At 48.6% G+C, this 15,959-nt stretch overlaps 1 protein-coding gene across 5 annotated transcripts; it reads right to left on the bottom strand.

Moving 5' to 3' along the window:
• Positions 1-1,029: 1,029 nt before the first annotated feature.
• On the bottom strand, positions 1,030-11,501 carry hspa12a (heat shock protein 12A). 5 transcript variants are annotated; one of them, XM_068652615.1, is made up of 13 exons: positions 11,251-11,501; positions 8,270-8,346; positions 8,066-8,190; positions 7,759-7,945; positions 7,545-7,649; positions 7,166-7,282; positions 5,982-6,156; positions 5,881-5,895; positions 5,496-5,585; positions 4,732-4,836; positions 4,384-4,642; positions 4,153-4,256; positions 1,030-4,055 (listed from the first exon to the last, which is right to left on the bottom strand). In XM_068652615.1, exons 1-13 carry the CDS (start codon positions 11,279-11,281, stop codon positions 3,424-3,426), a joined length of 2,022 nt encoding a protein of 673 aa, XP_068508716.1. In that variant the 5' UTR covers positions 11,282-11,501; the 3' UTR covers positions 1,030-3,423. The 5 variants fall into 5 exon arrangements, with proteins under 5 accessions (XP_068508716.1, XP_049592068.1, XP_049592069.1 ...); XM_049736111.1 differs by having other exon boundaries at positions 5,496-5,588; XM_049736112.1 differs by lacking the exon at positions 5,881-5,895.
• Between the last annotated feature and the right edge of the window lie 4,458 nt (positions 11,502-15,959).

Genomic DNA, 15,959 nt, shown 5'->3' on the forward strand with positions numbered 1-15,959 from the left:
ACCTACGTAATCAAACTTCACGTGAGGTTGTGTCGTGTTTTTTCTCTTAGTTTGAAACGGCCTTCCTCGTGTGTCATCCATCTCCCTCCACCTGACACTTTGAACAAATAGTCAGTCCAGACAAACACGATTAGCTGACCTTAACTTTGACGAGTCAGTGTTATTGTGCGGTCATTTTCATTGCTTTGCCACCGTGCAGTGAGAGAGAGAGAGCGAGAGAGAGAGAGAGGGAGAGAGAGCGAGAGAGCGAGAGAGAATGGACGTGGGAGTGAAGGAGCTGCCCCATTACCGTAGCAACGGCTATTGGAGGAAAATGGGCCATGCCTATGCAACCTGCCCACAAACGCACTGTGCAGGAGTACAAAAAGCAATTTGAGTGGCTCTTTAGTGTAAAAATAATACACAGTATGGTCAATTTGCCCCATCATCCTGGGTTGTTTGGCAAAAGAGTTGGGTCATATTGACTTTTGCGCAGTTTTGAAAGCAGCAGTTTGCACAAACCCTAAACCGGTTGCCGTTCAATTGCAGGGCACACACACGCGCACGCGCGCACACACACACACACACAAACAACCCACCCACCATTCAGTTGCATTCGCACTGACGGCCAATTTGGAGCCTACCTACCTTGGGTCTTTTGGAATGTGGGAGGCGCGGACGGGGGAAAACACTCACGCAAACTCCACTTGGGAAGGCCAGAACACAAACGGAAGGAACTCTGCGCCTCAGAATTGTGAGACGTGCGTATGAGTAGTAGTATTCATTGCCTTTGCTCAATACTGCACAACTTTAGCTTTGTACCTTTTTCCCATTCTTCCTGGCAGCATGCACCTCTGGAAGTGGTGCATGGGGAACATCAGTGCGCAGCCATCTGCGGAGATGTTCAACCCAAATGGAGTCTTGGCAAATGAGCCAGCCTTTAGACAAGCCCAATGCCTAATTGAAACATTTAGAGAAATTCATTCGATTAGATCAGAGGGGTCAAATTGAATCAATAAAAGGAAGGGGGAAAAAATAATCAGAAAACCGTTCTTTGAAATACACTTGTTTATTCGTGAGAATCTGACAGTGAAGAGTTGTAAATGATATCTAATACACTTTATTCAATGAAATGAGCGGAAAACGACACTAAGCAACAGAAAAAGTATCCATTGAAAAATGAACGCGAAAAAGTACATTCAGGAGTGATTGAGTGTTTGACTTATTGTGGGAAGCAAATACAGTGCTTGCTTTACGACGACTCAGCAACTGAAATGTCACATTCCGCCTTAGACGCAACAGAAAACATCGGCTTGAGTTGACAGAGGCAACTTGTAAACACTTTGTGTTCACACAGTCGACGTGCCCCTCTTTCTGACAAATGTGACGCAACTCGAGTTTGATTCAAAGTAAGAAAGGCGTGAAAGTACCCAGTACATTGCCTAACATGTGATTGATTCCATTTGATAAATGCAATAGTACAGTATAGAGTAGAGTGATGTGGCGCTCACGTCCCAGCTTCCCACACAAGCAGCTGTCAATCTTGTTTTTTTCTCGGATTCGTTTGGGTTTGCGAGCCATGCAAAGCGTGCATTGCGGGAAGCAGCGCTGACCACACAGCCACACGTGCGCTGCTGCTGCTGCTGCCGCCGCTGCCTGCCAGACTACAATTGGCATTTGATCTCATTCAAAGAAAAGTGACCTTTTTGCCTGCCAATGGCACACAATGCTGGGTGATACACAGTACAAGCCTGCACGGCATGAATATCACACAATAGAGAAAAAACGGGAAGTCCTTTTCAGTGCTCTTGAAGACATCAATGTTATTTGAAGAGCATTAAAGGAGGAGCATCGCTCCGTAGTGACTCCATTCACATTTCCCACCAAAACAACGACAGCGCACACGTGTCTTGCCGACTTCTCATGCGGTGTGCAAATTGCGGTCAACGACGTTTCGACTGGGCCAACAATGCAAAACAGAAAGACAATTGTACGGCCGTCATAACTAGCTCCGGGACTTGTCTCGACGGCAAACTATTCCATGAGAGTTGAGAACATTCCGAAAGACTTCTTATTAACGCCACTTTACCTGCGCGCTCTATTTCCCGAAAGGTAAACAAACAAAAGCCAAAGCCGTGGCTCAAGCTTAACTGCTAATGTTGGCGACACTTCAACAAGGCACAAATTCCCAGCTTCAAACAAAAGCGCTACAAGTAAGGAGGAATACAAAGACAGCAAGATGCTGCATGTGCGCTCGCTCACTCACTTTTCAGTCAGCGACAAGCAGGCTGGCAGGCTGGCAGGCTGGCAGGCTGGCGGCCCTCCCTCCCATCGTCTGCCCGACCACAGATTCATTCCCTTTCACCCTCCCTCCCTCCCATCGTCCGCCCGACCACAGATTCATTCCCCTTCAATTCACCCTCGGACATTTTGAGAAACAACATTTTGCCTGCTATTCACTGATTGACTAAATTAGGGAAGCCATTTGATGGTCTGAATTCTGTTGATTAGACATTCCATCGGCATCTTTTTGGAAGAGGCGCAAGCTGGCAGTGTTGTGACAAAAAGGAAGCATCATGAATGAAAGAAAGACCCGTTTGTCTTCCAAAAATGTGCCTGCCACGGCGGCTTTCATGCTGTGCCCAATGAGAAAGGTCAACGCACGCTAAGGCTACAAATCTGTACACTATTTAAAGACTGTATATACAGAACTAAACAAATATTACTCTGTCACACTAGAGCCGCGCCTATGCAACGGGGAAGGTAACATGGGAACGAATGATTGGAAGGAAGCATGAGCAACTAATGATAGATTTGAGTGCAACCGCAGCCTTTGTCACTTTCCATGCTCACCAACGGTGGGTACTGTCTGTTGAGGCTTTTGTATTCATTGCGTCTTCATTTATGCAGGTTTCACCATTGGACTTTCAAGACTTTCAGTTAAAGGCACGCGTGCTCTTGCCTTTCATGCAAACAGCGCGCCTGCCCTCACATTTGGCGTGTTGAGAAGAAACAACAAAGGTGGCCGTGCTCAACTGCATTCGGAGAGACGCTTGAACGGAGCGAGCCAAATCCAATGGAAATGTTGAACTCAGAAGAGCAAAAAGCGTACTTGCCGCCGAGGTTTACTACATGCACGTGAGCTCTTTTGTGAGCACATTTACCGGAGGCACATTCATCGCTTCAGCATTGTTTTCAATCCACATCATCTACACCTTGTTTGTTTTTTTGTCTTTGATATGTTGCGTCAGCTAATAAGAGATCAGGCGTAAAGAGTACATTGAAATGGGCCGGCCGGCCGGATTGGTTAAACGACTGGCCTGAATTGATATTACTATGTGGATGGGGCAGAAAGTCTGGAAGCCTCAATTTATACATGTACGAGGGATGTGGCCAAAAGCCTTCCTTCCCGCCCGCCCGCCCGCCCTTTTTCTGCCTCCTTCCTCAATGGCTGAGGAAGTCAATACTGGCCTTGACTGTGCGCCCGGTGGACACGTCCACCGCCACGGCCCGAATCTCGGTGTCGCCAAACTGCATGAGCGTCTGGATCTCGCGGCGCGGCGCGGCGCTTTCCGTGCCACTCACGTCTAAGCGTAGCGAGCCGCACTTCTTGACGCCGGACTCGCTGATGAAGGCCACCTTCTCCTTCTCGGCGCAGTAGACGTGGATGACGATAATTTGCTGCGAGGGCTTGGCCGGCGTGTAGCTCCGCTTGACCATCTCGCCCAGCGCGACCGACTGGTCGGCGGCGATGAAGGTGTCGAAAACGTCCGTGCACCAGCGCGTGCCGTCCTTCACCAGCAGCTTCTCGGGAGGATGCTTGCCCTCCACAAAACGATTGAGGACGCCCACGCCGTAGGTAAGTGGCGAGCGGCGGACTTTGATGATGCTGGGGTCTAAACCGAACAGCACGGCGCCCTTCAGGATGGTCAGACCGACATCGTGGGGGATAATAATGCGACTGCGGCCCTGAAGCATGTTCTGGACCGCCTGCTGCAGCAGAGCCGACTCGGCGAAACCTCCCACTAGGAAAAGGAACTTGATGTCGCTCACCTCGGGTTTCTCAAAGAGCTCATCTGCGGGGGATCAAATAGGTTCGTTCGTTCGTTCGTTCGTTCATTCATACGCATCCTGCTTTCCGGCTTCGACGTGACCTGTAAAAGTGTATCTTACTGAGATGTTGAATGATGTGGTCGACGGTGGGCTTGAAAAGGGAATTCATGGCATCGGGACTCATCCTCAGCATGCCCTGCGATGACCATTTAACAAAATCCACACTGGAGAGAAAAGGGGCGGTTATCATGAAACAAACTTGGATGACGCAACAGGTTAAGACGATGGATTCAGAAGAGAATGGATCCGATCCAATCCCAAACCTTTTGGCCAGCAGACCCACTCACTTACTTGCTTTTGCGCAGCGCGTGCTCCACGCTGTGGCCCCTGAACTTCTTGTAGTAGTCGATGAAGGAGAAGGGCAAGTTAATATTGAGCGGGTTGGCCCTGCCCGGTGCCGCCGCCCGCTTCCGCGATTCAAAGGCAATCATGAGGTCCACCCAAGCGGCCGGCCGCTTGATTTTGAACTGGTCAATGAAGTCCTGGCCAAAGATCTGACACAGCAGCTTCTCAAATTCATAGTCGATCCCCAGAGAGCCGTACGGTCCGCCTGATGTGGAAAACCAGTGAGCTGAGTGAAAAGCCAAAAGAAACGTGCAGAGAAGTAGTCAGGAAAGGGGGAAAAAAAAAAAAAGGTACCAGAAGCTTTGTACAGCTCTTTCAGATGTCCTTCTGGGAGCCGGATCTGATGGACAGTCAGGTCCACTGTCCCGCCTCCACAGTCCACCACCACATATCGGTCACCTGCGTGTAAAAAACAAAAATTTAAAAAAAAAAAAGTGTTTGGCGCGATCCAACATGATGAGATGATTCCTGTAAATGATTTCACCCACATGCATGAACTTGTATCCTTCATAGGGGTTGGATTCTATTCCCAAATGTTACATACAATATTCGCACGGGATGGATGGAGGGAGGGAGGGACGGACGGACGGGGCCAATGGGATCCCGAATCGGTGTATGTGGACAAGTGACGCCCGTTGAAATCCATCGGGGAAAAACCTGGATAGACATTCAGTAGGGCATTTTGCACAAAAGCAAACAGAGGGCCCTAGGGGACCACCGTACTGTGATTGTCAAAAAGTGGCTTGTATGCATTCCATCGAAAACGGGCGTGCTGGCACCACTTCCGGACTTTGGGAGAATTTGGACACCCCTTTGTTCTCACACTTGATTGATGGCTCATGGCCGAACGTACATTAGTGGCGTTGCTCAGCCATAACAATAAATGAAGTAAGGGCATCATTGTTGAAGCTACAGTTTGGAAAATACACTTCACTGATTTTCAGACCATCTTGGGAATAGACCCGTTTGGTTAATATAAATGACGAGTGCATCAGAGGAAAGAGCAAGAGTTAGTCGCAAGCAGAAGCAGAAGAAACAGAAGGTGAAAAGGACGCTACCTTCTTCCAGCTCCGACCAAATCTCCCCTATGACATTTTCCACCAAGAAGGTGCGACTTTGCCGGTTGCGCCGAACATGCTCCTTGTTGGCTGCTTGTTAACGGGAAAAAGAGTTTGTGTGAGTGTGATAAGGAATGCAATGCCAAGCTCTGCTCTGCTCTGCTCTGCTCTGCTTTGTGAAGCCAGCACCAAAGACACGTTGGCTTGGCTCAGATGCAGCGCATGAAACATTCGTCGAAAAAGAACACGAGAAAACATTGAAGAAAACAACTATTTTGCCTTGGTTTCAGTTAGATGAGAATTGATTTCCATACACAAAAGGCATCCATGTATGTGCTTGATTTTCCATGCATCTATCTGAATGTAAAATGAAGCTTTTGTTTACCATGGCCCGGAGAAGCTACAGGAGAACAAACGATACAGCAGAGTAGAAAAACGTAAGTCGCGGCAAAGAAAGACTTTGTGTGATTGGAAAAGATGACTTACCTTGGGTCACTGTACTGGCAACATTGTCTGTGGGACTGCAGCCGTTCGGAGCGGCGGTCTGGTTGCTCAAATCTACCATCTGGTGAAGGCGGAGCTTACGGCAGTAGATGGACGCCGCCTCGGGTTCCAGGGCAATGATCAGTTGCTCCGGGTTGTCACGGGGCACCAGACCCGACTACAAAAAGGAAAAATGAAGGAAAAATCATCTTGCATCCTAACATTGCACTGCAGATGGAAATCAATCAAACAAGATGAGGTCAGGAATAAAGCATGAACAGAACAGAACAGAACAGAACAGAGGCCTGCCTGTTTTTAGCCTTCTCTCGATAAATCCATAGAAGCCGTGAAGTTATTTCAAAGTGCGCTCTTTCAAAGAATCGGGACCATCCAATTACGTCAGAGGGCTTGGCTAGTCTGTAAACGCCGGGCTGCGGATGACGTCATGGCCCCGGGAGATGGACTGAATATTGGATGGATGGATGGATGGATCCTTCCTCCCTCCCTCGCTCCCTCCCTCCCTCTGTGCTCTATGACGGAAGCAAGCTCAGTGCCAATGCTGAGTCACTGCAGATGCCCAACCCATCCACTGCTGCCTTTCTCACATTCAGCTCACGCCGCCACGCCGCCACGCTGCCACGCTGCCTGCCTGCCTGCGTGGCTGCCTGCGTGGCTGCCTGCGTGGCTGCCTGCGTGGCTGCCTGCGTGGCTGCCTGCGTGGCTGCCTGCGTGGCTGCCTGCGTGGCTGCCTGCCTGCCTGCCTCCCTCCCTCCCTCCCTCCCTCCCTCCCTCCAGACACATGGCTGATAAGCGCTCCAAGCCCTGCCTTTTCCTTCCTGTGTCTGCACCCATGAAATCCTCCACATCCCGCTTCCTTTTTCACCACACACAGGAAACATGCAAGTGCAACAAAAGGACAAGGGCACACCGTGATGTCATGTCCCAAAACACAAAGAGCCACTTCCAGATGCAACGCAGTGCAGCCAATTGCTCATATCAGAGCGATAAAGCAGAACCGACGCTCATTGACGTAACCATGAGCGTCTGGAAGATGCGGCGTGAGGAGAAGCGATATGCTCACGACCAGTAGCATAGCACCGTGTGCAAGGTCTCGTCCCATCTTAACGCCTCAGCAATGGGGAACCATTGCATCCGTTTGGGTGTTTGAAATGGAATTCAGAGCCCACCTTATAAGCAGCTTCCCTCATGAATTGCTTTGCAGGCATTTTCCAGATGGCAGGAACGGTGATGACCCATCGGACATCATTGTTGTCAAAGTCGCCACCTGTCTGGTCGCTCAGCTCCTGCCAGGTGAAGAGCAAACACGCCTGTCAAATACGGATGGACTACTTTGAGATACAGTACGTACGCACGCATGCATGCATGCGTGCGTGCGTACTATATATGCAGCATTTGTATGTATAGGCTCGGTCGGTCGGTCGTTTGTTCTTCCTCCCTACAACGGCAACCTTTTAGCCTTTTGTTAAGAACGCAGTAAGTATTCCGAGGTGCAGTTGAAGTAAGAAATCATGTCTGCAAATACAGGGTGCCCTCAACGCTGATCACCTTGAGTGCTTGCTCCTTAAAGAAAGCCAGCGCATAGGCAAAGATGTCCAAAGCTTTCACACGCTTCCCGTTGGCTGCCTGGAGATCTGTGTTGATGGACAGATTCTGTTTGTGGGGATGATGAGACACACACACACACACACACACACACACACAAAGTAAAGGTCACTTTTACGGGGATAGATTTCCTGGTTTCTGTGAGCACGCTTCTTACCGCTGTGGTATGGAGTTTCATTTTGAATTTCTCCAGGTAGAGCCAGTGCTTGGACTCACTGGGCTCCAGGTCGTGGTAAAAGTCACGGGCCGCGTAGCCAAAACTGTGAAACTTTCTGTCTGGGGTCAGCAAGATTGTGGTTGGAGTCTTCTGGTTGGACACTCCAGGATCACCACCCTCCCATCGCCTGGGGTGCAAATCATCACATATACAAGATGTGCCAGATATTCACTTTTGGTCCATTTCTGAGACCACGCCGCACCATGAGATTCATGGTCGGAAACTCGCTGTTAGACGATCAACATACCTCATGGTGTGAATGCACTCGGGCTCCTTAGTGAAGGCGTAAGCGTAGCCGCTGGACGTTGTGCCAAAGTCAATGGCCACCACCACCACAAAGGCCATTCCTGACGGAACCTGCTCGGCGTCATTCTGCCGCCGCGCAATTGAAAGGGACGCGAGTTAGCCGAGCTCGTGGCACGCACATTCACAACCGGCGGAGAACAATTGCCTGAATATGTGTAGGAGACAGCGGTGTGATTCCAGGCTCGCCTATGCTCTTTGCTGGAGATGGGTTAGCCATTTCATCTGGGGAAAACAAGAAGGACGCATGAATACCATCTCGACTTTCGTCGTCTAACAATGAGCTCAAGCGGAACGTCAAAGGTCCCTGCCGTCATGCAGCTCCGTATTGAACCAAAAGTCCCTAAAAAGTGTTAGATAAAAAAAAAAAAAAAATGTGATATACGAGCGGTTAATGCCGCTTTTTGTAACATTTCCGCACCTTGGCCGTTCGGTAAAAGTCATTTCCGAAAATGACTTGACATTTGAATTGAATGAAAGAAAGAAAGCGTGTCTCCATTTGTGTACCATTAGTTGTATTTATCGGTCGAAATAGCCTCCACTTTTTAGTGTTGTGGGAACGCACACGATAATAATCGATTTGTCGGACTTATTCTAAGCATGTTGTCGCATTGTCCCGCAGCATGACGTTCTCATGTTATCCAATCCTTTTATGGAGCGAGCCAGCCAGCCAGCCAGCCAGCCAGCGAGTGAGTGAGCGCACTCATTTTTCCACCCCTATGGAGAAGATGAGTGCTCTCAAGTCCCTTAATACACTTTAGAGAGGCCAATTACGGACCACCTGTGGCTACACCCACAATCCAATGTTCAAGTCCCCAAATCACCTTGACAACTTCCCCAAAATGAAATCCAGTGCAGAAATACATGACTGACTTTGACTCTTACCTGAAGGTGAGTCCAAAAGCGTATCACACGGATTATACTATATACGTACTGTATACAGCATAAGTGTATACGGTCATGGGCAGCAAGGCTTTCTACGCAGACCAAGCACTAACTTCTATTTTGCATCTTGCCCAAAAAAAGTGTCCGATTTGTTGCATTCAATCGGATGAATCCCATTCCTCTTGGTTGCACTGCTTCCTGCATGTAGTACGTGGTCGTTGACAGACAAGTAGTCATTCCGGCTTCCGATTTCACTTGAGCCAGTGATTGGTCCAAAGGGTGCAGCGGCGCCCACAAATGATCCCCTTTCTCTTTGGTGCCATTTGTCTGACTGAAAATGCTCAAAAGGATGAGCAGATCAGAAAACGGATGGAGCATTAGCGCTGAAGCTTGATTGCACGCCACTAACCCTAACACGGTGGGGTCATCGTAAATACATTTTCCACAAATAGTTGAAATGGACGATATAAAGACTACCTAAATGACTTTGTTTTATTTCATTTCTGTGATCAATTTCAAGGCTGTGAGAATAGGCCTGGTTGGCACAAACTCGGTGGTAGCTTGAGCGATGCTGTTATCCTGCCTGCTGCGATGCGACGCGATGAGACGCGATGCGACGCGATGCGACGCGATGCGACCCGACGCGACCCTTCTCTTGCTTTCACTGCCTTTCCCTTCTCCATGACACTCTGCACATCGTACGTAGCAGTTGAGACTGCAAGGTCACGCATTATCACACAGGCTTGCAAGAGAGTAGTAGAAGAGCAGGAATCCTGGAGGGTTGGACCTTCTTGCGCAGAGAAGGCTCCACAGCTACGGCTCCATCTTGCTGCCATACATGAAATGGTTCAAGTGAGCAGGCAGCCTCCCGGTCATTACTATTAGCATAGCGCGGGGATGGAAGAAGGTGCAAAGTCCACACAGGCAAAATTTGCTTCTCATGTGAAGAGTTGCAAAGCCAGTCTCAAGCCTAAATAACAACAACAACAACAACAACAACTCATGGAAGTAATTCAAATGGTGAGTATGCCTTGTTAGCATAGGCCTGCCTGGGCTAATTTTGGTCACCAGTTGGCAAACACTGCAGGGCATGACAGCTAAGAGTAGCATGACAGAGGATTCCATTATAGGTCTGACTGGCAGGGTTGGTTGGCATCACAGAAAGTAGGCCAGGGCAGGGCGGGGCGGGGCGGGGCAGGGCGGGGCAAGGCAGGGCAGGGCAGGGCGCTACACTTCTCCACCTGATGGAGAGAGAGAGAAAGGTCCAGATCGCTTATGGCAGTGTTGGCCGTTTAAACTAGACACAAGTCGATACTCAACAAAAGGGATCTTAATCAGGTTTTCTGTACCACTTGGCTTGCAGTAGGTGAGCTGGTGCTCGTACTAGTTGACTGTGATGGAAGAGATGTGGTGCACCATCAAGCTGGTGGCCAGCAAAGCACAGGGTACAAAAGAGTCAAGATCAAGCTGAAAAATGAGGGGCTTTTTCTTTGAAAACATCATTAAGTAGCAATGGCTATTTTTATTGGTAGCAGGGAAGACGAATGGACTGTAATTCGAGTGTACTATGGAATGGATATCCGGCAAGCCACCCATTTAATGATCATTTAGACTAACATCAGCTACAATGCTGTTCATCACACACTTCTTTGAACCAGAGTTTTGTATTTTGCTTTTGTTCATTTGATGAAAGTGCTCCGAATAGGTGACATTGTGAAGCTTTGGGATGCGTTGTGGCCCACCCAAGCAAGCAAGCACGCAAGCAAGCAAGCAAGCGTAGCTGCAGCCAAGCGTGAAACACTGCGCTACCTGACATGGTGCAGACTTTTTTTTTTTTTTTTTGCTGCAGTGTCTCAACTCTGGTGGGATGGGCCGTGATCCAGCTCAGTGCCGTTATCAAGCAGCCGAGTGGCATCATTAAAGCGTCGGAAATGACAAAAGATGGCAAAGTCAACTGCAAAAGGATGCTTAAGTTACAATGTCGCCATGTTGTCTGCAGTGATGGTTGGTCAAGGAGGCAGGGCGAGGCGAGGCGAGGCGAGGCGAGGCGAGGCGAGGCGAGGTCGGTCCACACTGCAGTTAGTTCCACAACGAGGCAATGGCTAACGCGACCGACCGACCGACCGACCGACCGACCTTACGGTGTGCTCTCCTCGAAAACACTTTCCGGAGTAGCAAATCATCTTGAAGCACTTTCAAGCACCAAGTGCATTGGCGCACAACACGCCATACGAAGTGCGTTACCTGTTATAATGTTGTCTTCTTTCGTCGTCATCGAGCCTCCGAGTTTCCCGTGCTTCTCCCCGATGCAGCTACACCAAGCAATCGTCTCGTTTTAGGGGGAGAACCCAAGCAGAGGTCAAATCACATACAAAGCTAAGAGCGGGGGGGGAATTGCAACTTCACTTCCCCTTGCAACGTCCCGTGTTCGGGAAAAGAAAGCACATGGAGCAATGGAAAGGCACGACCTGCTCTCTGAAGGGAGGGAGGGAGGGAGGGAGGGAGGGAGGGAGCACGGAGGGAGGGAGGGAGGGAGGGAGCACGGAGGGAGGGAGGGAGGGAGGGAGGGAGGGAGGGAGGGAGGGAGGGAGGGAGGGAGCGAGCGAGCACCGAGGATGCTGGGACCCCTCATTGCTGCGGCTGCACTCAAAACCCCGCCCATCACATTCTCGGCTGTCCTAGCCTGGAATCATCTCTGCTGCTGCTGCTGCTGCTGCTGCTGCTGCTGCTGCTGCTGCTGCTGCTGCTGCTGCTGCTGCTGGTGGTGGTGGTGGTGGTGGTGGAGGTGGTGCCGCAGCTTGGCGCAGGACCCCCTCCCTGCACCATGCTTTGCTGCCCTCCCTCCACACATATGCATGCATGCATGTGTTGATCCCAATCAATTAGCATGGTAGTTGAGTTAAGTTTTTATGGTCAGTGATGTGTAGCATGAAAAATCATTTCCTCAGCAATGACACAATGAGCGAAAGAACAAGATCCCGGATAGGCTACGAGCGGCCGAAATGGGTTTTCTTAGGTGTCAAACTCGAGGCCCGGGGGCAGGCAGGCAGGCAGCCACGCAGGCAGCCAGGCAGGTGGTGCGCAGGATCCGGGCTCATTCGCAAAGGCTGCTGCCAATTTCCAACGCAGTGTCGTTGATAAGTAGAAGGTTGTGACAGGCTGGAGATTTCCTAAAGTCAACAGTGGTCTTTGTCTTGTCAACATGGATGAGCAAATTGTTTACCTTGCACCACTTCAACAGATGTTTCAACTCATCCCAGTTGAGTAACAACAGTGGTGTATTCCGCATATTTCTCAAGTGAGGTTGGCTTGTGAGAATGTCGAGCGGTTATTTGCATTAAGTGACCCGCTTTGCAGGTCAAACGCTGGGCAGGGTTGATGTGAAATTCCTCCCAAAAAGTAACTTGCCACAGACGTCCGTGCTTTTGCTTTACGTTTTGTCACGTGCGTTGCGTCTCATTGCTTTTTCGTATTGACTTCTTGTGGCGGCGATCAAGCCGTCGGCTCCCTCCGAAAGTTGCCTCGTCGCTTTGTTTGTATTTAGTTGCTGCGACTTGCCTCGTCACTTTGTTTGTATTGAGTTGCTGCTTCCTTTCAGCCATTGTCCTCGTCTCGTCTTGTGTCCTGTTTTGCCCGAATCCTGACTGGTTTCTAAACGTGCCTTGTGTACACGACACCACCCTGTTTGCGCCTAGCCTAATCAAATCTGCATGCATGGCCGAAGTGGTTTTTTTGCAAATGTGCTATAATGGACAAGATGCCAGACAGACAAAACAGACAGTGGGCGGATGCATCATGCATGGCGTGGCGAGCCCTCGATTTGTCACTTGTTCTTTTGTAAACAGTGGCCTCTGTCGACGCAAGGTGATACTTGCAAGTTGCTGTTGCCAGCCAGGCACCTCAATAGCAACCACTGTGGCATGCAAGTCTTTTCAAAATGTGCATGTTGAGTTGACGCAATCATCGATCGAAAAAACTCTAAACACACAAATACTTTGCAGAAGAACCAAGAACCTCTTGACTGTGAGACAAGCGTGAATTGGACTACATGCAACCAAATGCGATTGCACACGTACTAGCTAGGTCTAGCCTCTGTCGTAAAATGGAGAGTACGTACGCTGATCTCGATGTCAGCTTTCTTGCTGGCGAGCACCCATGCTTAATACATAAATGTCATCCAGAATGAAGTCACAGTAGACGCTTCCTTAAAAAGTAGGCTTTTCATTTTTGGCCTCTCTCTCCTGGCTTTTAACTCATCAAGGATAGATGATTGTAACACGTGCAATGAGGGCATGAGGCAAAAAGCCATCTCAAGCGCAAAGAGCAGAGAACAAGATCATTAGGCCACTCCTCACTTGTTATCCACTCGCTCTCGGCTTTCATTTGAGGATATTAGCGAGCTACAAGTCCATTTCGTGGCTTTGGTGCATTATTCCACGATGAGACAGCGTATACGTTCGGTGCGACACGCAACACGCGGGCTCCCTCTATTTTGCCCTTGGCTGCAAGTCGACTTTAGCGGAGGGAGCCGGAGCCTTTTCAGCACACCTACCGATTTGGGAGAAACAAAACCGGGAGAGCCAATTTGAGTCAAAGCAGCTCACAATGGTGGCGCAGGTGGTGGAGTGGATTGACACATTTGGCACTTTGTGGACGTGTGATGTCATCATATCATTTCATTCATTCGTGACAACAGTGTGCACGGGACAATGGTTCAAGAAATGAATTGCAACTTTTCCATTTCATTGTCACTATTTTGAAAAGCAAATTGATCTTTTGTTGTTGTTGTTGTTCCTAAAAGTGTATAAGGAACATGACCTTTTATAACAATGCTAATTAATACCGCTAACTTGCAATGTTGTTTTGTTTTTGAACAAAGCCATTCTGCCGTGGTGTCAATCCCATTTTCCCATACTCTAAAGGCCCCTTTGTCCCGATTTCTATCTGCGCAACGTAAAGGAAAACACAGAAAGAACACGTATAGCGTGAAGCCTTGAAATGATTCATTCCCCAAGGGCCAGTATATAGACACTAGTTATTCAGTAACATTGAGCTGTGTCCCGGCACCCATGCAAAGCCATTCTTCTGCCGATAGCAGTTTAAAGAGGAGCAATATCCCCATTGAAAGCACACCTGGCCAAGTTTGAAAACATGACTGGGATATTTTAATTAGGTGCAATTAGTGAGGGTGACGGAGCAAGCAAAAGCAAAAGCAAAAGCAAAAGCAAAAGCAAAAGCAAAAGCAAAAGCAAAAGCAAAAGCAAAAGCAAAAGCTCCCCTGCTCTTTAGTGGGGAAAGAGAAAAAGGATGCACTAATGAGGCTGGCTGGCTGGCTGGCTGGCTGGCTGGCTGGCTGGCTGGCTGGCTGGCTGGCTGGCTGGCTGGCTGGCTGGCTGGCTGGCTGGCTGGCTGGCTGGCTGGCTGGCCGGCTGGCCGGCTGGCTGGCTGGCCGGCCGGCTGGCTGGCTGGACGGACGGACGGACGGCTGACCACAAAATGGCGACCGACCACAAGGCAGCTCAATGTTATAACTTGATTTCCGAAGCAGACAAATTCATACGATCGCTTGATTCTTTTCACGGCCTCGCGCACAGCAATTGGAAGATTTGGGGACTACATTGAGGGAATGATCTGTACAGGGAAGACGAGCGGAAATATGCCGCCCCTTCTCCTTTACACAATGGAAACCAGAGCAGCTTTAAACAGACATTCAGCATTACTCTTCAGTGATAAATTAGCGAGCGACACTTTTCATCCAGCCCAATTTCATGTGCCATTTATGTCAATTAGACCAGAGTGGCCTGGCTACATTTTGATGTCACTTGCAGCAGCAGCAGCAGCAATTTGTTTTAAGTGTTTGGACACCCTGCTGTTGTAACCTTCTGTCCTGTGGACGACAAAAAGAGAGCGCAAGACGACAATGATGGCCCTATTTGAGCCTGCTATATTTGACAGGAGAATGTCCACGAGGAGGCTGTAGCTCACCGTTATTTCAAACTCAAGAGGTCTTTTAGTGCTCGGAAAGGTTGCTCCAGCATTCTGCTCTGTATCATGACTGCCTTTGTCTTGAGTTTTGTTGACGTACGTATGTATTTTTTTTTTTTTTATGAAGACGGAACAATGAGTGTGTAAAAAGAAACAAAGCAAAGAAGCAAATAGTATGTTGCAAAGGGAAGCAAAGGGTGCTGACAACTAAGTTACGTTTAAGACTTGAGTGGATGAAAAATGGTTGCTCATTCTTGTTCTCTCTTTGCCCTCTTTTGGTTCTCGTTTTGTCGTAATGACAACACAGTGATTCATCATTTTGCACTGTTAGATTTGCCCGTATTACATATGTGCAAATGTACGGTGAATCATGTTTGAAATGTTGCGCAAATGAAGTAAGAGTTTGTAAATAATGGCCTCCAACCTTAAGGGCTTTGAACAATCGAATATGGACAAGCATCATTGTCATCTGAATTGGTGTAGCAATTGCATAGTGATTGTTTATTGAATTTCCTTTCACTTTATTATTTTGTTGCCAGTCCGTTTGGTTTTCTTCTTTTTTTTAACCCAATTTCTTACACGATGCAGATGAATAAATAACATTCAAATGAATATTCACAAATATTCATGAGAGATTGAGCACTTATCCCAACACAAGGCTTCTCGAGAATCATTTCTCACCATTTTCTTGGACGGAAAAGAAAGGAGAAAAAAAATCAATATTGGAAGAAATAACCCCACAGAAGTGGGTGGATACATGCTTTTCTTATAGGAATGACATTTATTCTATTTTACTGTCGACGTATTTTGAACACTTCAAAATGCATTTTGCTTGTTTTCTACAAGCAATATTCACGTATGTCTATTGCGCGTGACAGAGGGAAAAGGCAAAGTGCAGCGCGCGCGCAAGAGAGAGAGAGAGAGAGAGAGAGAGAGAGAGAGAGAGAGAGAGAGAGAGAGAGAGAGAG

This window comes from Syngnathus scovelli, chromosome 12 (genome assembly GCF_024217435.2).
Source record: "Syngnathus scovelli strain Florida chromosome 12, RoL_Ssco_1.2, whole genome shotgun sequence".
NCBI classification, from domain to species: Eukaryota; Metazoa; Chordata; class Actinopteri; order Syngnathiformes; family Syngnathidae; genus Syngnathus; species Syngnathus scovelli.

Bases quoted from the DNA above. Each gene is read 5' to 3' on its own strand.
- hspa12a (XM_049736111.1), bottom strand. From the start codon at position 11,281: ATGACGACGAAAGAAGACAACATTATAACAG. The intron at 8,191-8,269 runs GCAATTGTTCTC...GCGCGGCGGCAG, and splicing joins TGTCTCCTACACATATTCAG to AATGACGCCGAGCAGGTTCC. The intron at 4,837-5,495 runs GTAGCGTCCTTT...TTTTACACGCAG, and splicing joins TTGGTCGGAGCTGGAAGAAG to GTGACCGATATGTGGTGGTG.